Source organism: Sparus aurata, chromosome 18 (assembly GCF_900880675.1).
Source record: "Sparus aurata chromosome 18, fSpaAur1.1, whole genome shotgun sequence".
Taxonomy (NCBI): domain Eukaryota; kingdom Metazoa; phylum Chordata; class Actinopteri; order Spariformes; family Sparidae; genus Sparus; species Sparus aurata.
This window is the reverse complement of record NC_044204.1, coordinates 28,732,787-28,757,363: the sequence shown is the minus strand read 5'-3', so window position 1 is coordinate 28,757,363 and position 24,577 is coordinate 28,732,787. Positions and strand designations below refer to the sequence as shown.

The window sequence follows — 24,577 nt, the reverse complement described above, 5'->3', positions numbered from 1 at the left end:
TCTGTCTGCTTCCTGTAAGAGCAGGAAGGTGCTCCAAGAGTGTGTTTTCTCAGAATAGACTCTCTGACTAAATTTAGTCCCCCTACGTTTTACAAACATCAGGAAATGCCGGAGACAAACAGTCCAGTCTCACGGAACAACAGGTAACTTATCATGAGGCCTGTATGAACCCGGAACGAGAAAAAAAAACAGACGCCAGTGAAGAAGACCACCGTGTTGGGTTGCCATGCCAACAAACAAGAACATGTGGCATAGTGTGGACTGTGGACAAACACTTCTGACTCAGATGGCAGAGATAGTAGTTGTGTGACCTTCCTGCTGTTGGTAAATCTTTGGCACTCCTCCTTCCTGCTCCCTTTCCTTCCTTCCTTCCCTTCCCTTGCCTCCTCTCCCAGTCCCACTTCTGGCATGAGAACAAACATCAGCAGGCACGTACATCCTTTTCCGAATCCGCAAGGTTTTGTGCTCCATTGCATAAATGATTACCGAGGTTACACTCCACAAAACAATGCAAACTAATTGGACTTTCACTCTGGCAGATGTCTGTCCCCAGCTGAGCCCAGTAGAGCGTTAGATACATGTTAAATGAAGTTGAGTGCAGCATTACACTCCAATCTGTCTGGCTCAGTGATCTTTAATGTAGATCACAAGTGTCACCAAATGTCTCTGAGTGCTGACAAAAAAATCTCTGCTCCACTCTTCTGTCATTGCAGTTCCCACCCTCATCAGAGAGGGTTCCCAAGGAAACGTCTTGGGATCCGAAGGTGGGATTCACGATTCCCTACGGCCCCTCCACTACGTATAATATGCTCATCTGTAAGACCACGGTCAACGATCGTGAATTCATGTCCATGTACATTCCTATTAGACAAAGTGAGTCTTTCTGTTCAAGTTTTCCCATTGAAATAAAAATGATAGGCTTGTGATGATGTATCTGCTTCTGACAATGGCATATGAGGGCAATTGTTAGGTAAAAACTCAAAGTTTTACAGAACTGGGAGAGGGTGTGAATATTTATGAAAAAAGTCAGAATTTCCAAGATTGAAGTAAATTTACAAGAAAAAACAGGGAAAGTCTCTGAGATTAAAATGTTAATTTTACAAGATAAACTCACAAAATGCATGTTAAAAGATCGTGAATAGTCTTTGAGATCATGAAGTCATACATTTGTGGGGAAAAAAATCACAAATTCTCTGAGATTCAAGTCACAATTTGTTTTTTTTGTCAAGTATAAGTGATTTTTGCCTGATGCACAACAGGTATAATGACTTAGATTAGTCAGTGGTATCGGTTGTTTTGGACAGTTTTGGACAGTCTGGATTTTTTTCTTAAATTTACTCTTACATCTCAGTTTTTCTTAGAATATTATCCCTCTCCCTCAGCTCCATAATTGTCTTTTGTCATTGCACTGATATGCGGTCATTGCCTCTTGATCAATTATGTCTCCCTATATCCGTCTCCATTTTTCAGCATCTGTTCTAAAAAATGTGAAGATTGACCATGAACGTGTCAGAGTGTTGGTCGGAGACACCCTCGTCCTCAACTGTACTGGTGAGACCACCTATAATGGAAGAATCAACTTTACATGGGAATTTCCAAGGAAGAAAGTAAGCTGAAGTTTTTCTTTCTGTGAACTGTATGTAGCCTCAGATGTTGTAGTAGTGGAGTTCATGGCATTTCCTTTGCCTTCAGGAAAATCGTCATTATACGAACAAGACCAAAGGCCACCCTGCTGATGTTCTTGTAATGAGCAAGAGTTTACACTTGCCAAATATTACCATGGAGGATAAGGGGCTCTACCGCTGCACAGCTGAGATTGATCCCACTAAAAACACGACTGTCTCTGCAAAAGTCATTGTCTTCGGTGAGTATGATCCAGAGGATCACAAACTAAAAAAATACAACTAAATGATCATACAAAAAAAACATTTAAATCATCTGTACTCACATCCATTTTCCCTCTGGCATGGACTTCAATGTATGTCATTAATCTTTTGTTCCAGAGCATCCATTCCTCAACGTCTCCTCTAAGCATGAGCGACCGAGTACAGTGACTGTCATAGAAGGTAGAAAGAAGCTTGTGTTTGATCCAAAGGTCAACGCTCTGCCAAGAGCAGTATTGATAGGGTGGTAAGTAATGGTTTAGATGTCACAATAATTACAATATGGATCTATCATACATATTTTATCAAATTATTGATACATGGACTGTACATGACCCCGATATTGCCTCCTGTGTTTACATGCAATTTAACAGAGGGAGAAAACTTATTTAGGTGACTGTAAGTGACTTCAATTTGATGCAAATATTAATAAAAATCTAGATCTAGCAGATTTAAATGTTTACATAGATGGTAGTCTTTTATTCAGCTGCTACACTGTATGAAATAGGAATAGAAACCTGTATTATTATGTCAGTTTTATAACATGGCCTTAAATTTACAACTGCGTAGTTTATCGCAATTATTTTTTGTGGCAGTGTATCACCAACAAAAGTAGTTATTGTGACAGGGTACCTTTTTCTGTTTAAACATGGTCCAAAAATCTCTCCATTCCTCCAATTTTTAGGTACAAGGACGGGGTCCCTATCAAGAAGAATTCCACCTGTTACAGGACGGTTAATTTCAGCTTGATGATCTCTGATGTCCAGCAGAAGCATGCTGGGGTCTTCACCATAAGCCTGAGCAACCAAGCGAAGAGCTTGTATAGGAATCTGAGCTACACTCTGATAGTCCACGGTAAGCCTCTGCCATAAACCTGATAATGACTGTCAGTCGTAAAGGAAATGAAGCAGTGCCTTGGCTGCAGCTCTGTACTGCTGCTGCTCTCAGTACAGTTCACTGGACGGCAGGTAGCAGCTCCAGTATGAGAGGAATTTGGGGGCTTGTTGATTCCAGGGCTGGATTGACGTAGCAGGGGCAGCTGTTGTTGATTATTGGGGCTCTTTTGAAGGGGTTTGGCGCAGTGTGTAAATGGCCCGGGCTCTATTCTGCACGCAGACTCCAGCCGCTCCAGAGCCCCCCTAGTCACCAGCATTTATTTGCATCCTCACCATGTGTATATACAGTGCAGCTCATATAAACAACATGTTCCTTACAGTATGTGAACAGCTTGAGATAAACAAGGATTGAGTGTGTAATCATTGTTATGGTGACTTTAGAAAGAATACTGATGACTGTTAACACTAGAGGTTATTAATCTTTTATTGTTTAGGTGTAAACTGGACTGAAGTCTGCTCAAGGAAGTGTGTCAGTAACTTCAAGCTTACCATGGGGGGCAGAGCGATTTTGTTATTTCCCTGCATTCTTTAAACATTATCTAGGAATCCTAATAGAGTGCCAAAACATGGAAAAATCAGCCCCCTTCTGGCTTGTACAAGCTTCATTTATGGTCCTGCTGTCTTGTCCCACTTCTCAGCTTTAACTTAAGTTCAGTTCAGTTGATAGGAATGTTAAAAAAAAAAAAAAAAAGACACAGAGAGACACAAACAAACACAGCAAAGCGAGAGTCCTGGTATTAATTAGGGAACTATTTAAAACTTTGTTCAGAAGTTGTTTAGAGCTGTCACAGTGCTCCAGCTTATGAATGTGTTTTATGTGATGTGCTTGTGTAGTTTAACTATTTCGAGCAGTTCAAAATGGAGAGAAATGGTTAAGTAATGTAGACTGAGATGGCACGAGGATCTTTGTCTGTTGACACGGTTGATTGGCTGACCTGGGCATGGGCCACACCGGGGTTGTTCTTTGACCTACAGCCCCGGGCTAGCCAATCATCCTGCTTACACTCCGTCTAAAGGAGAGCCGGTGTCAGTGGCACCCTTTTCATGGCTATCCATCATGACTGTCGCATCTCATTATAAAGACATTATGAGATTCCACACTGAGCTGGGCTGGCAGATGGTTTATCTAACCTGTTGTCTGTCTCTCTTTATCTCTCTCTCTCTGTATGTTTGTGTGTGTGAACTTCCCTTTCACAGTGAAGCCAACCATTTCAGAGGCGGAGCTACCCTCGGTCAATGTGCAGACCTACATGTTTGGCAAGCAGCATCAGCTAACCTGCACTGCTTACGGGTTGCCCATGCCAACCATCACTTGGCTTTGGCAACCGTGTCAATCAGGCCCCAACCTTACAGAGTGAGTCACCATCCTCCTCCGTTGCCAGAGATGTTTAAACTAGATTTTCTGTGTTCATGCTCGATTATTGATCCAATCTTGAGGAAGTAAAAGCAAATTGAGGGGAACGTTTTTCTGAGTTCAAGCAGATTTAATCAGTTATGAATATAAGTTATAACATAACTCGATTCAGACATCTATTACATGCCACTAGCTACCATTTAGTATTCCTGCTGTGAGTGGGGTGTTTCACTTATTTACCTGCTGTGTACTGTAGTGTTAGCTGCCAGGTTTCAGTTTAATCTTAGCTCCTGTAATTTTTCATTGGCCATTAACTGTGGAAAAGCATGCAAATGTGCCTGAATGTATGATTTTTATTTAAATGCACAGCATTTGCACAAATTGTGCAGTGGTAATAGGGGAAAATATTTTTACCAAATATGTCTCATGCTGACGAATAGGATGTTTCACAGGTATTCCTATTGATATTTTAGAGTTCATTATATCCTGAAAAACAATTTAAAACATGTTGATGACTCATCCTACACTAAGGGATGTATACTAATTTTGCTGCAGTTACTGCTCACTTCTGACTAACAAGATTCTTTCACAATTTTCTACATAATGTTGCTTCACGAACTGCCACAGTACCGGAGTTGCACTCACCAAATGCACTTCACAGTGCTGATAAGTGTAGAGTTCAGAGCCTCCAGTCCGTCCCGGGTATCCCACTCGAGAATAGATCTACATTGACAGGATTGACTCTGGCCCAGAATGTGACACATTAATCAAAGAAACGTGGCCTTCGAGATCTGCCCTTTCGTTTTTGGTCAGTGAGTGTGTAGATTGACGGGGAATCACAGGGGAGATATATTAATCTCAGATTCCCCGAAGCTCATACAGAGCCAAATAGAACTGAATGTATGAGTGACTGTGCAGGAATACCGGCCTGCTAGTGAACCCACAAAGAAACCCATATTGGTCAATGACACCAGGAGACCTGCCAGTCGTAAATTCAGAAAAACAATGGGCCATTACCCTTGGGTTATCAGGACCCAACACCGTTAACAAAAACAACACTGTGGACTGCTGCACAAGAAAGAGAACAAATTATGTTTCATGTTCGATGGTGTTAATCCATGACGTGCCTCCATTATTTTAGTCATTAAATTATCTCAAACGCCCATTTGTACTTGCCAGATTTGTGATAAATAATAGCAAAGCGTTAGTTGGGTCAAAGCAACTCTTTCTGCAGGCATAAAGATAATCAGGGCTGGCACTGGGAACAGTGGCCAGGCGATGGCAGGCGGCTAATGAGACAGAGGAACAGCTATAGCCTGGTGGGAGGCCAATTGTGCAAAATGTTTGTTTTATACCGCCCTGACCCTGTAAAGTACCTGTCACTGTAAATCCAACATGAAGCCCTTCAAGATCATATCTCATCTAGATCTTTGTGAGTTTGGAGGGCAGGGGAAATGCTGAGTGTGGGGAGGGTTTCGAGGTTAGCGAAGCTCTCTATGTGGAATGAGGCTGATAGTGAAGGGGGCAGAAATACGGGGTGTCTTTATCACCAGGTTGAGAAGTTATCAGCTGTCCCTTGTTGACCGCCAAGGTCTTAGGATCAACCTTATCTCCTCTGGCCAGAACGTGGAGGGGGGGTTTCCTGTACGAGGTGACGCACAGCACAGCCCTTCCTGTCGCTGTTGCTGTTTCCTCCTCTGCCTCTCCTCTCATCAGGCTGATTGTTCCCCACCACGGGCGGTGAAGGGTTTGGGGGTGGGGGTCAAATCAAGGCTTTCTTTAGGTTTTATAACCCAGACAAGCTGGTCCAGGCCTGGATTCAGATCAGACTAAGTGGTCTGTTCCAATACCCTCAACCATTCAGAATCTGGACAGCAAGTTGTACATTATAATGTTTGATCTGAGCAGAATGTGTTTTAACATCACCAAATTAAAAATGAAAGTCTGCGTTTTTCTTCTGTGTTGTGTCGTCCAACATGTACCTCTGTCTCTACACATACTGACAGCATGACTGGACGGTCAGGTTTATTGCATTTTGTCTGTCCTGCAGTTGCAGTGCTGACACCAAGCCAAACCTGGTCAATGTTGATGACAGAGGAAATAACTCCCACAACTGGATTAAGAGCATAAACGTCAAGCGTGAACTGGTTAAAGGAAAAAACAAGGTATGTGGTTTAAATTTGTATTGACTGTTTCCACATGTTTTTTAAAACAGCAGATGCACTTGTAACATACTCACATACTGTTCACCATGAAATGTTGTTAACAAATAACAGTGACCAGCTCAACAGTCTGATTGATGAGCACTGGATCTAGAAGATGTCTAGACATCCCTGAATTGCCAGCCGCTCGCTCAGATTCAAGCAGAAATCTTCCATGACTGTGGCTTGAAAATCAGATTCAACATCTGACATCCATAAATATGACAATTTTCCTCTTATTGGCAGTGATTCAATGCTTCATTTTGCTGAAAAGGATTCATTTTATCTGCATTAGTAGCGACTTATGTATCTGAAAAAGAGGAAGCCTAATTGACCAATAACGTACATTTGCAATATATGTTAAAGGGCTAATAAGGTAGCATAACTGAATTGGTTTTCTTTTGGTACAAAGGTTCCCTCTCACTGGAGGGATTGAGTGATTATCAGGGCCACAATTAAAATATTATTGTGATGTCTATAGAATTTTGTAAAATAAATGGTAACAAACAGATCAATCTTTAACTTTGCTGCCTGTGGATGTGCCTATTTGATAAATAAATTACCCTGATACCCTGATTCAAGTTTAGGGAGGTGGAACGAGTCTGTACGAAAAGCTGAAAACAGAAGTATGCAAAAAGCAAACAGACTCATAAACAAAAGATGCACAAGGCCCAACATCCTCGCTGGATTTTTTATATATCTCGGTTATCGAGGATATCGGGATTTTGCATGCCCCTAGAATATTGCTATAATTTTACATAATTTGATTATAGAAGTGAAATTTTATCATATGTAAACAGAGCATTTAAGCAGATGGAACTTGCCTTTGTCACTGCTTTGAATTTAAACACATTTAGTTGTCTTACACCTAAAAATATAACTTTCTCTGCTCAAATAGTGCAGCCCTCCTATCTGCTAAATCAGCACAGCGTGGGCTTTATCAGTCCATCGGTTTTTCTTAGGAAAACATCAGACACATATTACCATGCAAAAACCAAAACATGCCACACACTGAGGAAACTGTAGACATTTCTGCAAATGTCCTGTGGGAGCCTGTTACTAAAACTGTTCACCTCAAACATAATTGAGAGCAGGCCTCCACTAGCTCGCAAGTCTGTCTATAGGATTAGGTTAAAGAAACCCATCGCAACAGGCTGGGTCAAATTAGGGCACAAATACATCGGCATACAAGTATTCTGCAAGAGGAATCAGTGATCTAACTCTGTTTTCACCTGAAGTTTCTGGGGCACGACTAGTTGATTTATTGACTGTTGCTCCGAGATAAAGAAACTCAGAATCACATCAACTGAGTAATTGTAAATTCAGCCATTTTCACAGGGCATCAGTTCTAATATGTCTCTGACATAAATAGGGAGGCACCACTTTATTTACAAGGACTTGTGGCCAAACGCTGGTGCTTTATGAGGGTTGGGACTAAGGGTCAATGATAACAAGCAGCAGTTTGAAAGAAGAGGGATTTGTTGGAAGTGAATTCCTCTCTGTCACCTCACATAAATCGTGTTGGCCCGTGAATAAGAACGTAGTCGGGGCCGGGCCTCTGAAGGCCCAGCAGAGAGGGAGACTGGCCCGGGTCATAATATAAGAAAAACACAGGGTGAAGACATGGGCACAAAGGTCACAGTGCATCTGGTCAGGTCTCCTCTTTGGGACTGTGCATAATTGTTTAAATGACTCTTTTCGAGCTTGGGTTACAATATGGTGAGTAATAGCCGTAACGTAATACCATAAGGCCGCTCCATCAGTGTTTTGACAAACGTCAGAGCAGCGTGAGTTGGACAATATGATAACTTTTTTAACACTTAATCTTTTACCGCCTGAGTGTTTGTGTGGTGAACATTGAATGTGCAGAGAGGCTGAAATTGTTTCACGACTACAGCTGTGCGTCTGAAATGCAACACAATCGCTCCTACAAGCCCAGGAAGTTTAGTCCAGCATACACCCAGACAATACACCCACATCATTCACTCTCTTTGATGCAGCCGACTGCCCTCCAAAAACAGATGTCACTACGAACACTAAACAGAACCCCACGCAGTCTGGCCCTCGCCCAAGTCTCACTTCTTATTTTGTCTATTTGAGCCATTAAAACGTTGTAGTGGTGTGGTGACACAATTGAGTGTGGCATTAGAAGTGCTTTCCAGGAAATGGACATGCACTGCAGTAGATCTACAGCTCGGGTCCGAAGGAGACTCAGTGGGTTTTAAGCTCCAGATGTATCCTTTCATTAATGTGAAGCGCTGGAGAGTAGAAAACAGACCAGGCTCGCTCCAGACCTCTCACCCGCCTGTTAACTCACTGCTCCGATGGTGATTGAAACCCCGAGCATAAATCACACTAAAAGTCATAGCGGAGTTCTGTTTATCACAACCTGTTTTGTTTTGCTTTGAATAATCACTAATAATCACCTTATTGATCCCAATTAGACTGTGAGCACCCTGGTGATCGGCAAGGCTAGCATGTCAGGAAATTACTCCTGTGTGGCGAAGAATGAAGCCGGCCACAGCACAATGATGATTCCTTTCTACGTTTATGGTAAGTGGGTCACCGGAAAACAACAGCTGAAATGTCAACTTTTAGAGCTTAACTGTTTAAAGGGTAACTCCAGCAAATGTACGTATTAAAGTGTGCTTACAGGTCTGGAGGAGCAATACTGCACATGTGGAAAAAAGTAGAATAAGACCTTTTTTTGTGGCTCCAGAAGGGCTGTGTGTAATCTGATAAATCACTAAGTTTCTCTTTGGGTAATGTAGGTGCCAGGTTTTGAGAAGGAGAAAAAGGGTTGAGTAAAATATTTTCATCTCTGGTTCTGCTGTTTTGATTTTGATCATTTGTTTTTAAACCCTCCATAATGAGTCCAACAGTGTTGTACATAAATCGAGGGGAATTAATCAAATTTAGTAAAGTCACCATTACTACGTCTGTCTACAATATCTGCACGTTTGATCACCGGCTGTTATAAGAAGTGAACAATTGCTACTTTTGCCTTTACTTTCAATATAACCTGATTTTTACAGCGATGTTAAAACCAGTGCAGTTCTCAGCTTCTCCAACAGTAGTGTCAAACCTCAACTTGTGAGGTGGATAATAGATAGAGATGTGAAGAAGTCAAGCCTGTACTTCAGTAGTGCCCCTATGTGAGAACATACACTGTACATAAAATCACTGGACGTGCAGAGGAGACAGATGTTGGCAAAAAGTGGATCAACAATATCATAATTGTTGCTTTCTATCAATTATTTTTATGCTGGCTAGCTAGAACAGTAATGTAAGTATATAAATCAAATCGGTCACAATGCTAGACCAGTGGACTGCTTTTTTTAAAACCTGGTCTCTATATTAACCACAATACAACTTAACCACTGAGTGACATCACTGGAGGCGATTTATCATATTACATGCAGCTTCCTCTGGAGCCACAAAAGGCTTTATACACCTTTTTTTCACATATGCAGTAGTACTCCCCAAGACCTGTAAACACGCTTAAATGTGTAAAATTGGTGGACTTACCCTTTAAGTGCACGCAGAAATACTGCTGAGTTTTATTGCAGTAACTGCAAAGCGCATTACAGCGTGCACTGGAGTCTTTCAAATGATCTACTCACAGTACACGCTGTAATGAATTGCAAGAACAGCGAAGGAATGTGCAGATTGTATTGTGCAATAAAGAAACCAGAGGGGGGCATTAATTGAAACCATCTTCCACTGTAGCGGAGCAGCTTCAGGGCGGAAGAGAGGCAAACATGTCCTGAGCCATATGGAGTGCTATAATGGCACGCGTTTAAAAACAGCTATGAATAACTGCATTCCTGCTCCAGTGCCAGCAGGTCATTCCTCTCTCTCAGTGAGCCTTCTGCTATGAGAATTTGCTTTTTTATGTGCCGCTGAGCATTTCCAAATGTTCCCGAAGTGAATATCCATTGAGACAGTTATGTAATGACAGTGAGGATGAGGTGTCACTGCACACAAGCGGAGTTCACTGTGCAACAAAGTGAATCACATTTCCTTAAAAGTTCAGTGAATCACACTCCCTGTGGGTGAAGGATTGCTTTTGGAGAGGGATGGATGTAGGTGAACCCATATTTGAGGAGATGCCAAGTAACAAAAATTAGTCTCTGATGGTGGGAGAATTACCAAGAGGAATGTGCCCTCCTCCAGAGGTGAGGAAGACGGAGGATGATGGAATGCAGCTAGAAAAGAGGACAGAATTGTAATAACAGCTGTCCTCTCTTACGGAACACAGAATGCTTTCCAGCAATCTGAATAAACAAGCACAGTCTGGTTCCCCTGGGGCCCAGACACAGCTCCTCTCCAATTGGACGAGTGCAGGAGTGCCATCAGCATTTCTGTCCACCGGCAACGTGCTTCCAATTAACAGTGATGAAACAGGAAATAACTGCAAATTTGACATTCCTGGCCTCGCATCGAGCAGTTCTGTGTCCAAAATAGGATCTCGGGCCAGCAGCATACGTATCTCTCTACATACATGTAAAACAGATGACACAGTCTCTGCTTTGTAATTCTAGATCAACCCGGGGAGATTACTATCGAGCCTCGGGAAGCCATCGAGGGGAATGACGTCACGTTGACCTGTCGGGCAGCTCGCTACCTCTACACAGATCTGCGGTGGTTGGACTCTTCGAATCAGACGATCACATCCAACGTGTCCGGTCTCCAGCTCAGCAACTACTCCATTTCTCTTTCTCTCCATCTGCATAATGTGTCCAAAAACAGCACCACAGGTTACAAGTGTCAAGCATACAAGCTTTACAAGAAGGCTGAACTAAAGAGAGCTGCGCTTATTGTGGATGGTAAGTTAGAAGAGAAGCTGATGGTTTTTTTTTAGTTGCTACTAATTGCAACATGATGTCTATTACTGTCAGTCAGCTGATGTGCCAAATCAGTCATTCTGCCGAGGTGTAATCATGTGATAACAAGTCTGTCACTGTACAATGAGCACATTAAGGAACTAAGGAAATACTCTTGCAATTCCTCATAAGCTGCTGTCTAAACAAGTTTCATTTGTGCAGTGAGAAAACGCCCCTGGCTGAGTCAAAACCTGACAAATCAAGATGTGAACAGCAGCAGCACCCTGATGCTGGCCTGCTACGCTCTGGGAGTTCCTTATCCCAACATCACGTGGTCCAAAAATGGTGTTCCAGTGAAAGAAGGACCCGGTAAGCTGAGAATTGTACTCTATGTGCTATGATCATGTAATGAATTATTCTAAACGATACTTTTTACCATTTTAGTAGCCAGTGGAACCCTGTTCAAACTAGATGACAGAATGAAAAGCATACTAATCTTTATTAGTAGGGCGACATAATCAGCAGGTGGAGCTCTCAGTCCCTTTGAAAGACGCCAACAGGTTTACAGGATAATGTTTCTTCAGAGAAAACATTTCTTCACTGGAAGGCGAATTTTCCCAAAGCACAAGTGAACAACGTATATGTATACGTTCCTGCATATGCGTAGCAAATTACACAAGAATCCTTGGGGAGACATTTGTGCAGTGACTTTGCAATCACTTGTAGTACACTACAACTCATTTAAATCAAGTTGACTCAAGTTGGTCCTCATATTTTTATTCACATGCACACAATAATCAAACTAATCCAAACACAGTGAGAAAATGAGTAAGCCAAACCCCTTCAACAGAAAATATTATTTTTGGCTCAAAGAGTGCAGTGGAAGTGGGCTAAGGTCATCCATAATTTTTACAAACTAAACTGCCTGAAGAAAATAACCTTTCTTCAGCGTTTCAGTGTAAAATGCCAGACTTGTTTTAAACTTCAGGGTATCATTTTGACTGATTTTGGTTGTGTGTTGCAGGTATCACACTGGGAGAGGACGGGGTCCTGACCATCGAGAGGGTGAAGAAAGACGATGAGGGCCTGTACGAGTGTACAGCCGAGAACAATGTGGGCGTCGCGAGAACAAGTGCTGTTGTTACTGTGCTCGGTAAGTCCTTCATGCACCTTGCCATCACAAATACAACTCTGTTACACATGATTGTATAAATTACATCACTACATGGGCTCAGCGACACCTCCGTCGTACTTTGCAAATGATGGCATTCTGTTTCCACAGTCTGTGTGCGTTCGGCTACGGATCACTTTAAATTCACTCATCATCATTGCATTTTCTTTATTTTCAATCGAAGCTCATCAGAGGCCTTGTTGGCATTCATGTTTTCTTGTCACCATGACAAATAGGTCGGCTCTAGTTTCAGTATGAAAAGTCTCCCCTGACAGAAAATCTGTGGCTCACAGGAATGCCAAGTGAATTCCTTCTCGGGTTTTATGATCAAGGCTCTGGCTGCGAGTCCTTACCTTGAGGACATGACCTCTGTGAAGTGTTAAGAGGTCCACTAATGAGTGCAAAGAGATTGACTGCTGCAACAGCCCAGGGACTGGAAACACACCGTAGATAACTGCAGGAGAAGGGCCGTGTACTTAACATGTGAAACTGATGGCAGGTTGACATGTGAAGGTGAGGATGGCAGTGTAGGAGAGATATCATGCAGCACAGTTTTGGCCACATCCAGTCACTTCAAAAGATTTCTTTCATTCCATTTTCACCACAAAGAGATTTCCTCACCAAGCTGTATTCAAGTTCTGCTTTGAATGTTTAGTCAAGGATCGCACGAAATAAGAGCCAGAAAAGCTTTGTGAAGATTCAAAGGGTATTAGCTTTCAGAGTGTCGACATGGATGGTAAGAAAAGCAGTGTTTGGATGAAAAGAGTAACGGAAAAATCGCTGTATCCATGTCCCAAACAAACCAGAAATAAACACCAGTGTGTGTTTCCACTTCCTTTTTGTGTACAATCAATCACAGAAATAAAAAAAATAATAATAAAGGTTCCTGGATTCCAAAAACAGGCTCCCTGTTTACAAATTTGAAACAGATCAAATTCTTGTCAATATAATATGACAACAGTATGAGATCATGAAAAAGTACAAAGGGATTTTTTTTCTTTCTTGCCTAAGTCTTCTGGTCGTTTACAATAGCTGTTCTGTTTTCAGGGGATGAAGGGAAGGCAAACGTCGAGGTCATCATTTTGGTGTGCACTGGAGCAGCAGCCACGTTCCTCTGGCTGATGCTTATCCTCTTCATCCGCAAGCTGAGGAAGGTAAGGTGTTTCTTCTCAGACACTACATGAGATGTTTGTTTGTTAAAACAAGTGACGTCACATTCCTGTAATTTTTGTGGATTTGTTCCATGAATCCCATTGACTTCGTGGAAGCGACTGACTCATGTATCTTGTGAAATACAGACTGGGAGGATGAATTTAGCCAGTGTTTATAATTTCCACATTTCCTGACAATTGGGAAGTGCAAAGATCATGTCTGAATGTACAATATGGCCTCAAAGGAGAACAGAATGGGCTCCCCCTGCGATGAAACTGTGGAAACATTTTTGTGCCTTCGACCTGGAGCAAGAATCCGAAGTCACTTTAAACATTTTCACATCTTAGCATCATCATCGTTTGTGATGATCCTGAAAATTCTCCTCTAACACCTTCAGCAACCAGCGCAGTATAAGATGGGTCCATCGATCATCATCGACCCTGACGAGTGTCCCCTCGAGGAGCAGGGTGATTTTCTTCAATATGACAGCAGCAAATGGGAGTTTCCCCGTGACCGCCTGCGGCTGGGTGAGCACTGTGCAATCCTACCTAACCAAATATTTCATTTTGGAAGAAGTTTCGTTAAAGCTGTCAATTGCTAGACTTCATCTAAATCAAACCTTTGGTGAGGTTGATGTAGTTTCTGGAGGTTTTATTTATAATCAGCGACTGCATTGTTGTGATTTTGACTGTTTTTAACAAGTCAAGAAGCAGAACCCTGTTAAGATATCACAGTTTGAAAGAATTGCAGAAAATAAGCTATTATATAGTCAAAGACTCTAGAGAATGACCCCACCTGTGTAGAGGAATGTGCATCTCCCCCCTTTGCTGGTAATAAATGACCATTGTACTATAGTTTACCAGCTATTTTATATCATTGTATGTTTCTTCCTCTGTCTTTCACATTAATTCCGACATGCAATGCAAATTTCCTGCAATGTGGGACAATAAAGTTAATCTTGAATCTTAAATCTTGAATTTACTGTCTCTAGTTTGAACATATGTCATTTAATTACATTAAAGTGTGCAGATGACAAAAAGAATGATTCTTGAAAGGTCAAAAGCTCATTTTGAAAGCGGTTCATGCTAAGGATTTATACAGCCACATTAAGGTACATGGAAAAAGCGTCACACCCCCATTACTTATCAGTGACCTGTGCTGTCATCCAGTCTTCAGTGAACAGTATGTTTTCTAGAAACAACTGCCTGGAGATCAGAGCTCCAGCATGTTGTTTTAATTATAGACCCATTATTGCCTGACTGACAGGGAATCCAGTCTGATTTCCCCCCTGAGGGACAGGAAGCTCTGATGTCGTCCCACTTATCAAATACCTTCTTCCATTGCCAGGCAAAACTCTCGGCCACGGAGCTTTTGGAAAAGTGGTGGAGGCCTCCGCCTTTGGGATCGACAAGCTGTCAACCTGTAAGACTGTTGCTGTGAAGATGCTGAAAGGTAGGATGTTAAAAACGTCTGAAAAATGGGCATTTATATACATAACCTCTTGTCCTTTTTCACATAACTTTAACTTGGCCCTGGTTCATCCCCGAAGCACCAGACAGACCAGCATTAGCAAAGTATCTACTGCTGTATGGGTATCAGATGAATTACATCTTTCTGTCATTTCTGCAGAGGATTTATTTATTGTGCACATTACAGGCTCATGAGCTACAGCACCACATGTGCCTACAATTAATGTTTGTATGGCTTAAGGGTTCAAAGCTAAGCATGCAGTGTCTGATCCTTGCAAAGTGCAGTTAGAGACCTCTAACCCCCTCCTCGATGAAGAGATTGAGTGCATGCAGATCCGGCAGCTGAGATCAGTATGTTCAAAATCTGTAGGTGAACAAGAGTTCAAAAGTGTGAGATTCAAGAACAAAATGAGCCGTAAAAATATGTTTATATTTGACCCATTGTGAAGATTATAACATTTGGAAACTGTCCTCAGTCTCTGGTCTAGATTTCGTCAGAGATGAATAATTTACAATCCCACTCCAAAGTCTTTCCAAATATTCACAATAAACCAGAAAGGTTGGAGTTTAATGAAAACAGAGAAAGCAACAAGCTAAAAAAAAAAGAAAAAAAGAAGAAGGTTAGACTGCAGATGCTCAGCTATTTCATTCACAACAGCTTCATGTGTGGAAGCAAAACTAGAAAAGCGAAGTTCGGACCTATCAGCGAGAAGTGATTTGGTGATGATGTATCAGTAAGGATGAAAAGTGGGGCTGTAGTCAGTGTCGTACCATTTATCATGTCTCAGCATAAATCACAGGCGCTCTGAGTCCGTTGTTAGTCGTAGGTCAAACTTAATGGAAAGCAGCAGGTCTCCTCAAATTGACCGTGGTTTAGCGCGAGACTCCCGGGCTGCTTCAGCTTCTAGCTCATAAATATCTGGTCGGTCGAAGCTGCAACAATAAAACAACCTCTAAATTTTGATTTTGTTTCTCGATTCAAGGTGAGGACCTGGTATGTAATGTGAGCACCTCCTGTTTAGTTTCTCTAATTCTGTTGGCATTTCATTTTAAGGATTTCCTCCATCAAACACTGCTTCTTATCGCTGAAGCAATATTTAATGTTTTTCTATCATGTTTAATGAACTGGCAAAATGAAATTCCTCAGTAATCCGGCCACAAGGGTTCAGGCTTTTTCCTGCTTTCTCTCTCGGACTGAATTTTGTTTTGATATGTCATCACACCAAATCCCCCGAGTCATATATTTGAGATGCATGACATTTGATAGTTGGTAACTTAAACAAACTTTTTACGGATTTCAACTAAGACAGTTTTGTGTATTATCCCTTATGTAATTATCTTTGTGTCTGTGGCAAATGTCCGACAAAAACAAGTGCAGCAACAGTTAAAGACAGTCATCAAACAGCAGAGTGCTCCACAACAACGTCACCAACAATCAGGAAGTAATTACAAACAAAATGAAATTCATCTTTCCTCACTGGAAGCGATTTACAACAGCTGTAATACTGTGTTGTTGTCTTACTGGACATATTAGCTTGTTTTTGTAAACTACAGATTCTGAGGAAAAAAAAGGTAATAAAACAAAAAGTTAGAATATTGAATTATTTGAATGATAGAAGATAACCAGTATCTGTCAGTCCCGTCAAAGCTGTCAAGGGTTAAACCTGAAGTATCATAGTTGGAATAGTTTCACAAGTTTAAAGGTTGTTTCTCGGGCGTTGATGAAAATATCTTTCAACATAAGATCAAACGTACATAGACCTGCATCTTTTTCATGTCTTTGCATAAGAGTCATTTTGTTCAGAGAAAAGGAATTCCATCTTTATTTCATAAAAGTGAAAATCTGTCTCTCTCTGTTTCTTTGTTTGGATTCCAAGTGAACATGATCGTAACATCACTGGAAGGATCTTAAAGCAAAGTCAAACTACTTAAATTCTAAACATAATTGAGTATGAAAATGTTAATCCTTTTATTTAGGATGTTTAATGATATACAAACCAATGCTAAAAAGTTCTTCACGTGTTTACATAATGACAGGAGGTGCTACGTCCAATGAGCGGAAAGCTCTGATGTCAGAGTTAAAGATCCTGATCCACATCGGCCACCACCTGAACGTGGTCAATCTGCTGGGAGCCTGCACGAAGCCTGGAGGTGAGCTTTGTCACTGAGGCGATAGCAAAATATAATATAAGTGTTTTGATATTTGGGTGTAGAACATAATGTATAATATATAAGAAAAAGACATTAAAATACATTAAATTACTGCTAGCTGTGAGGGTTAAATGTCTATCTTTCTGGTTTTTCAATATTGTGAACTATCCCATGCCATAGAAATAATGAGAAATATACCATCTTAACAGGCCCATTGATGATGATAGTGGAGTTCTGCAAATATGGCAACTTGTCCAACTACTTGAGAGGCAAGAGAGACGACTTCATTGTCTACAAGGTGAGGCACGAGACTTTCTGGCGCCGTTGCTTTCTCATCATTCTCTACGAGCTTGTCAGCAGTGTCGCTGTTTTTGACAACCATATAGGAAAGTCCTGTGCATGTCAGCAGTAACATTTAACCTCATCTCTTTTAACATGATATATGTAGAGCCAGGACGGTAAGGTGGTGTCATCGGGATCGGGCTGCGAGCTGAGCGAGCTGATGAAGCGCCGCCTGGAGAGCGTAGCCAGCACCGGAAGCTCAGCCAGCTCCGGCTTCATCGAAGATAAGAGCTACTGCGACTCAGAGGAAGAGGAAGAAGGTAAAGGCCAAGCACGTCTTGCTTCCTTTCAACCCCCCCTGCCTGTTTGTCCCTCCTGCTGCCCCCCTCACCCCAACTCCCCACCTCTGCTCCACCCCTCCTGCCCGGGAACCAAAGCTCCCCTCAGATTGTTTTCTAGCCCGAGTCTGATGGGACGTTTCCTCCTCCTGTTCAGCAGTACAATCAGTGCAGCAGGAGCCACTGTCACCCCACTGAGTCTGGGGAGGCGTCTGTTTATTTCCTGTCCTGACCTGAGTGTTGCTTATACTCGGGCACGGCACGTTGGCCATGTTGTTTCTGACGTGTTATTTCTGGTGTGATTAGCTGTTTACTCAGGTGGGCCAGCGGAAGTCCCTCTGTCAGACCCCCGACCTGCACACTCGGCCTCTTAACCACACGTTTCACCTGACAAATTGAAGGAATTGTAATTTGTTTTTATCTCTCGCCTGTAAAGGATGTTTTAACGACAGAGCGTGTAGGAGGAAACATGCACAGGACAGGATGGGTTGTTAAGATGGCGCGTTTTAGTCCAGGGCTTTACATTTACAGTTCCCCCCCTGAGAATCACTGCTGTTTCATCTTATGTGATCCATCTGACAGGCGCTGACTGCATTAAAAAGCAAGATGAGGAGGATTATTGTTCTAGATTTAAAGGCCACATACATCCAATTTGAAGAATAAGTCTCACTGGGAGAGGTTTATGTTCTTTTGTTTCACAGAATCGGAGGATTTATATAAGAGAGTCCTGACACTGGAAGATTTAATTTGCTACAGTTTCCAAGTTGCAAAAGGAATGGAGTTCTTGGCTTCACGCAAGGTATTCCTTTTTTTCTTCCTGATTTATGTTGGAATTGTTCTGTTTTTTATTTAAAGACCATGTTATTTTGATTTAGATTTGGACACATTTTGCTCATATAGTGAAGGATCGCAATGTTCAGCCTCGTTTAACTGGTATGTTTAAAGCAGAAAACTGATTTACACGCAAAATACTCTTAAGAGGAGTCAAGTCTTTTTGAAGTTGCCGTGCATAAATCTCATGCATGAAGTTTTCTGCACTGTAAATGAAAAAAAATGTGCAGCAAAGGACCAAACTTAAAAGATTTGGCTTCTTTTATTCAAGTGTGAACCACTTTTCTTTACTCAACCATCAATTTGTTTGTCCCTGTTACTCCAGTGTTTGTTTTTTTTGGAATTTGGAATTCATTCATTTTTTCAAGTCATTCATAATTTTGTTGAGGACGGATGGGACTGATTAGAGAATAAAGCCATTGTTTTTAAATAACCTGCCACAGACCGTTTCTTAGCCTGGATATGGAACACATCATCTCCTATTGTAATATCACTGATGACTTGACCATGTGTTGCTCTGCCAGCAGCCATTCTTCTAAGTCCGTAGAGAAACATTGTGAAGTCAGTTACATGCAGAAAACGTACGCGTCCAAATGTTGCATTAAATAGGATTTTGTTTTCTTTCCTTTCCTTCATTAGTGCATCCATCGTGATTTGGCCGCACGAAACATCCTCCTCTCCGAGAATAATGTTGTGAAGATCTGTGATTTTGGACTGGCCAGAGACATCTACAAAGACCCGGATTATGTGCGCAAAGGAGATGTGAGTTAATTAAAGTCTAGAATTTATTTTCCAGCTGTCTGGTTTTTACTGTGTTCCAGGGAAATCATGCACCAAATCGCTCTCATTGATTTAAAACATGCAAAACAGGAAGCTGCCACTGACTTGGCAGATTCAAAAAAGGAGGACTAAACCAATTTGGCAGTTCTTGGCAATGTTACAAAAAATGATGGAGATTATAGTGTTTGTTTGAATACTAGATAAATGGAGTTGGGCAGTGGTGGAAAAAGTGCTGAGACTGCTGAGAACTAGCAATCATAATACCGCTGGTGAAATACTCTGTAACAAGTAAAAGTCCTGTGTTCAAATCCTTACTTAAGTTAAAGTATTACTGGCAAAATGTAAGTATGAGAAGTAAAATTACTCATTGTGCAGTAATATGTTCCCTGTTAGGGTTTTACTATTACCTTTGATATTTTGCATTTATGTGTATGTTACACTTCGACTGCTGTAGATGTTTCATGTTGTGACAATAACCTGCTTAGTTATATTTTTGTGTAGTGTGTTTTGTACACAACAGTCAATTATAATCTATAGTGTCATCAGCTGAGAAGTATGATGTTGCCTAAAATGAAAATACTCAAGTTATGTAGAAGTACCATAGATTTGTTCGCAAGTGCAATACAAATGTTTTGGGGTTTTTTATCTCTTCACCTGTTCAGGCTAGACTGCCGCTCAAGTGGATGGCACCCGAGGCCATTTTTGACAAAATCTACACGACTCAGAGCGACGTTTGGTCCTTCGGAGTCCTCATGTGGGAGATCTTCTCTCTGGGTGAGTGTAATCTCTCAGCATCGACCACTTCTGGTTTTATAGTTCATACTGTTGAACATGCATAGGAGCAAATTAACTACACAATAATCACTGCCTTTACCAGACTTTTGTGAAAGCTTGGTCAAAAGTAACGTGATATTTGATTTTGTCACCCACATCTAGCATTTATGATGAAGTGCTTTTGAGGAAATTGTAAAATACCATGTTTTGGGAAGCAGCCTAAAATCACTGCAATATTATTTTAAGGCCATGACGGCCAGCCCTAGTTATCAGAGATGTTCAGTGAGAGCTTGGTGGACCCACTCGGTGCCCCTCGGCTGTATAGCCTCACCAGATGCACTGGGTAATAACTGTCTTCTTCCACTGTGAAATTGTGCCTTTGGGACAAAGAGCCTGGGCTTGTATTGTTAGCATGAGAGAACTTTTTTCAGGCCGCTCGTGCAAAAAACAAAGCGTGAGTAAAGTTAGAGGGTTTTTAGCACAGGCATGGGACATTAAAACGAGAGAACACCTCCTATTTAAGTTTTCCGTTTTGTCCCAGCTGGCAACACAAACTCACTGTAACCAAGCAGTGTAAAAGTGTCTCCCTGCTGTGAAACCACCGCAGCCTTTAAGGCGGCATTGTGTGTCTGTTGCCTGTGCACCATGGCACAGAGCTCGCCACACGTTTCTATAGCGAGGCTCAACGTGAAATATTGTATGTTAAATGTCACCATGGGAAGCAGGCGAAACATAAGAGTAGATGTAAAAAAGCAGGGTTGGATGTATTGCTGTTCCGTACTTTCTGACTGTGCCGCTGTTGAATCGCTGCCATATTGTGTCGACACTCACGGCAGTTAAAATTAAAGTGTGTCAAATTGTATATTCTTTTGAATGTAAAGCGCACTGACGTCATTATGACACTTTGCCTTTTGTTCTTCCCTCTTGTTCTCCTTCTCCCTCTTCTTCACTCCTCTTGACACATTCTCACCACATTTTCCGTTAAAGAAACACTTACACATCTGGGTAGTGTTAGTGGGGCCTCAGAAAAATAAATCAGGAAACAAGGATACAAAATGAGCAAGAAACATGGCAAAGAAGTCCAACCTGATTGTGTTTCTAGGTCAAAAGTTTCAGAGTAACACAAGTGTGTGTTTTAGTTTTTCGGATTGGTCTGTGAAACAAAACTGTGCCTGTATCCAAAAGCTTGTTAGTAAAGTGTTGAAGCAGGCCTGCTGTGCTGTTTGTCATGCAAGCTGTTCAACATTATCAATTTGAGATGTTTGAATATGATTTTTACCGACTCATTCCTATTCTGATGCCTAAACCTTGCACATCAGTCAATACAGAGTACCAATCCAATAGAGAGGTGAAGTCCTGCCGATTCTGGTGTCTCCTATAGGGTAGTCAATTGGGAGTAGTCAATTGTTGCGCTGTAAATGACACGTATGATGTTTGTCAGTTAAAAAGCTGATTTTGCAAGTCAAGAATGTCACATTTATCTATTTATTTATTTATTTATTTATATGCACAATGATAAAACAAGAATTCTGTTTAATAATACAAAGACAAATAATTGTGCAGGAGAGGAAAAGAAACCCAAAGGGCTTATATAAGATCCTCCCCCTCAATACAAAATCACTAAAACAACAACAATCAATAGAAAAAGAAAAGAAAAGAAAAGAAAAAGAAAAAAGGGAAAAAAAATAAAATAAATAAGGGTGTGTAATAAAAGATTGTAAAATATCATCTACTTCTCAGCAAGCAACATCGTCTCGCTCAACATACATCACCCACACCAACATGGCCGACACCTCGGCACAGAAAAAGTACTTTTAAGTGTGAAAATCCAAATTAATCTGGCCATATGAACAGCTGCAGGTATGTTAAAAGAGTCCCATCAGCTGCAACTACAAATATATAACATGTGAACAGAGACAGTTTGGATTTAAAGAAAAATGTCTACACACATTTTGTTTTTCACTTCTTCTTCAAGCAGAAGCAGCTGAATCCCTGGTTTCCATTCAAATTTATGTTGCCATAAATATGATATTTTATGTTGTCCGTGGGGGATAAAAGCAAATAAAAATATAATTTAATGACTCCTGGAAATTGTGCTAATAAAAATGAATTGGCTTTATTTTCCAAAACCAACAGAAAAAGTAATTGGATACGAGTCATTCAGTGTGTGACTGTATGTTTTCACAGCAGGCCAACATGAAGGAGGCTTTGGCTCCAAATTAAAATTTTATTACCAACATTACGGCTCATAAGCAAATAAAATTAGCCGTGGTTTTGTTTGGTGAGTGATACATTTGGCAGGTTCATGACTCGGCAATCCAAATATAACAATATCTCACATTCACCGTTCGTCACACGGGGACCATAGTTACATAATCCAACCAAATCTAATAAAAACTCAGTCATATTTTTATTTTTCTAGCAGTTTGTTGGGTAAACATGTATGTATACAGCAGCTGTTAGGCAGTCTGCAAGAGCTCGTAAACAAATCTGTGAGATGTTGTAGATTATTGGAGTTGGAAAGCTGCTGGCACCCGCGAGTAAACAGAGAGTTTAATGTTCCCAGCAGGGAATCGAGAATGCAGCAGAGCCTGGGCAGGTGTTGTCTTTGTAACCGCGCATTAGGCAGAATAATCCTTTAAAGCCTTAACGTGTCAGTCAGTCACTGGGAGGCTGTTGATCATCTTAATGTTTTCAAGAATGTGAGATTTTTTTCAATATGCTATTCAAAAATGAACATTAGAGAGAAGAATCCAGCTTTATGAACAGCCATAAGGATTTACTGGAGCCTTGAAAATACCACAAAATACCACAGTAATGACTCAACTGAGCACTTAACTTTCTTGATAATATTCCTAAATTTGGATTTTATTATGTTAATATCATGTATATGGTAATTTAAAGTAAGGTTTTTTGTGCACGACAGTTAACTCTGTAATGAACCTCTTCCCCTCGCTCCTCTCTCAGGTGCCTCCCCGTACCCTGGCGTCCAAATTGACGAAGAGTTTTGCTGTCGGCTGAAAGAGGGGACCAGGATGAGAGCACCAGAATACTCTTCCTCTGAAATGTGAGCATTCCCTTTAACTTTGTTTCAGCAAACCACAAATTATGAAATATCTGCATGCTGTCCATCTCAAGACAACAGAGATGGTGAGTTGAGTCCATGAGCTCATTACTGCCCTGACTATCATTTTATTTAAATCTTCCACGGAGCTACAGAAGTCTTGTTTTCCACATCCTCAGCTGTATGTTCTCCCCACAAAATAAAGGCAGCGAGTAAAAGGCTCCCATATTGGCAGACAACTAAAAGGAGACATTGTGTCTTTCTCCCTCTTTGCGGTTGCACCAGCAGGTCAGGGGTGCCTGATAAGAATCATGGGTAATCCTGCTCCTAGGAAACATTAGCTACTGATTAGCTCTGCAGCGGCGAGCTTGAAGCTCTGAAGCCTTTTGGGACTGACAGTGCTGCAGATGTAACTGAGCACCACGATTAAAAGTGATGTCTGGAGTCCAAGTTGCCCCACTGACAAGAGCCAGAGACTGGAGAGCTTTTTTTTTTTTGTTGAGTGGGGTTCTAGTGGAAGGTGATGGACATAAATATCTGTGGGAGAACAGAGAGTCCTCTTCTTTGGTATCAGCGCTGTCAGTCAGTGATGCAGCTAGACAACTCCTTTTTCTTTTTTCTTTTTTTTTGTAACAGGAATAACAATGTGCAGCTGATCCAGATCCAGCACTCACAGTCTCACTCCAACATGTGTGCATACGTTGTGTCTGGTTTTCATTTCTCTTAAAGTTCACAAATCTTATTTGTTTTGAAAGCATAACGCTGCACTTCTCCTTAATAATGATGTGATATCAAAAGGTCCAACAGCCCGTGCCAAGTCGAGCTAACTGAATGAATTCATCCGCTCTGCAGAGGAGACGCTGATTGGAAATGATACATAAAATCTAATCCAGACTGTAGTTTTTAGTCAGGAACGGAGGGTCTGTAGATGCAGACCTGCTGGTGCCAAGAATCTCTCCTACTTTCCATCTCGGTTCAGGCGGTGCGCTGGCAAAAACAGACCCCGCCAGATTATATATATATTGCGTGGCTGTCTGACTGTGAGGCCTGCCGCTTATTTAAAACTAAGATAAAACCTGCTGATATCAGTTTAAATGGGATTCACAGTAATGCACTCAGAGTCAGTGGGGAGATCCCCTGCAGAGGTCTGCAGTTGATCACACGTGTCTGTAAGCCCAGGTTTTGACACCTTGACCTCGTAATATATGAATGATGAAAAGCACATGAGGTTTCAGGCGGTGTTGAGCAATTAATTTGTGCCGCCGCAGCACTGATTCATCAGGAATGTTGTCTGTTAATAAGATCCCCCGTCCTGATGCATTGCAGAGGAATTTGGCGGATGCTGCTCGGAGAGTGGGAGGACAATAAATAGGATGCTTACTTCCCATCCTACCACACTTGCCCA

The 24,577-nt window shown here is 41.4% G+C and overlaps 1 protein-coding gene across 1 annotated transcript in view; it reads left to right on the top strand.

Moving 5' to 3' along the window:
- The window catches only part of kdrl (kinase insert domain receptor like), a 49,320-nt gene that overhangs the window by 12,739 nt on the left and 12,004 nt on the right, over positions 1–24,577 (top strand). Inside the window, exons 5-25 of the mRNA XM_030396880.1 lie at positions 714–873; positions 1,471–1,607; positions 1,693–1,864; positions 2,004–2,130; positions 2,569–2,738; positions 3,977–4,133; positions 6,184–6,298; positions 8,779–8,887; positions 10,879–11,163; positions 11,383–11,529; positions 12,185–12,313; positions 13,379–13,485; positions 13,881–14,010; positions 14,831–14,935; positions 16,990–17,103; positions 17,313–17,401; positions 17,552–17,705; positions 18,425–18,522; positions 19,194–19,316; positions 19,997–20,108; positions 23,076–23,175. Coding sequence (XP_030252740.1) covers positions 714–873; positions 1,471–1,607; positions 1,693–1,864; positions 2,004–2,130; positions 2,569–2,738; positions 3,977–4,133; positions 6,184–6,298; positions 8,779–8,887; positions 10,879–11,163; positions 11,383–11,529; positions 12,185–12,313; positions 13,379–13,485; positions 13,881–14,010; positions 14,831–14,935; positions 16,990–17,103; positions 17,313–17,401; positions 17,552–17,705; positions 18,425–18,522; positions 19,194–19,316; positions 19,997–20,108; positions 23,076–23,175 — 2,840 coding nt within the window. The remainder of the gene's footprint in view (positions 1–713; positions 874–1,470; positions 1,608–1,692; positions 1,865–2,003; positions 2,131–2,568; positions 2,739–3,976; positions 4,134–6,183; positions 6,299–8,778; positions 8,888–10,878; positions 11,164–11,382; positions 11,530–12,184; positions 12,314–13,378; positions 13,486–13,880; positions 14,011–14,830; positions 14,936–16,989; positions 17,104–17,312; positions 17,402–17,551; positions 17,706–18,424; positions 18,523–19,193; positions 19,317–19,996; positions 20,109–23,075; positions 23,176–24,577) is intronic.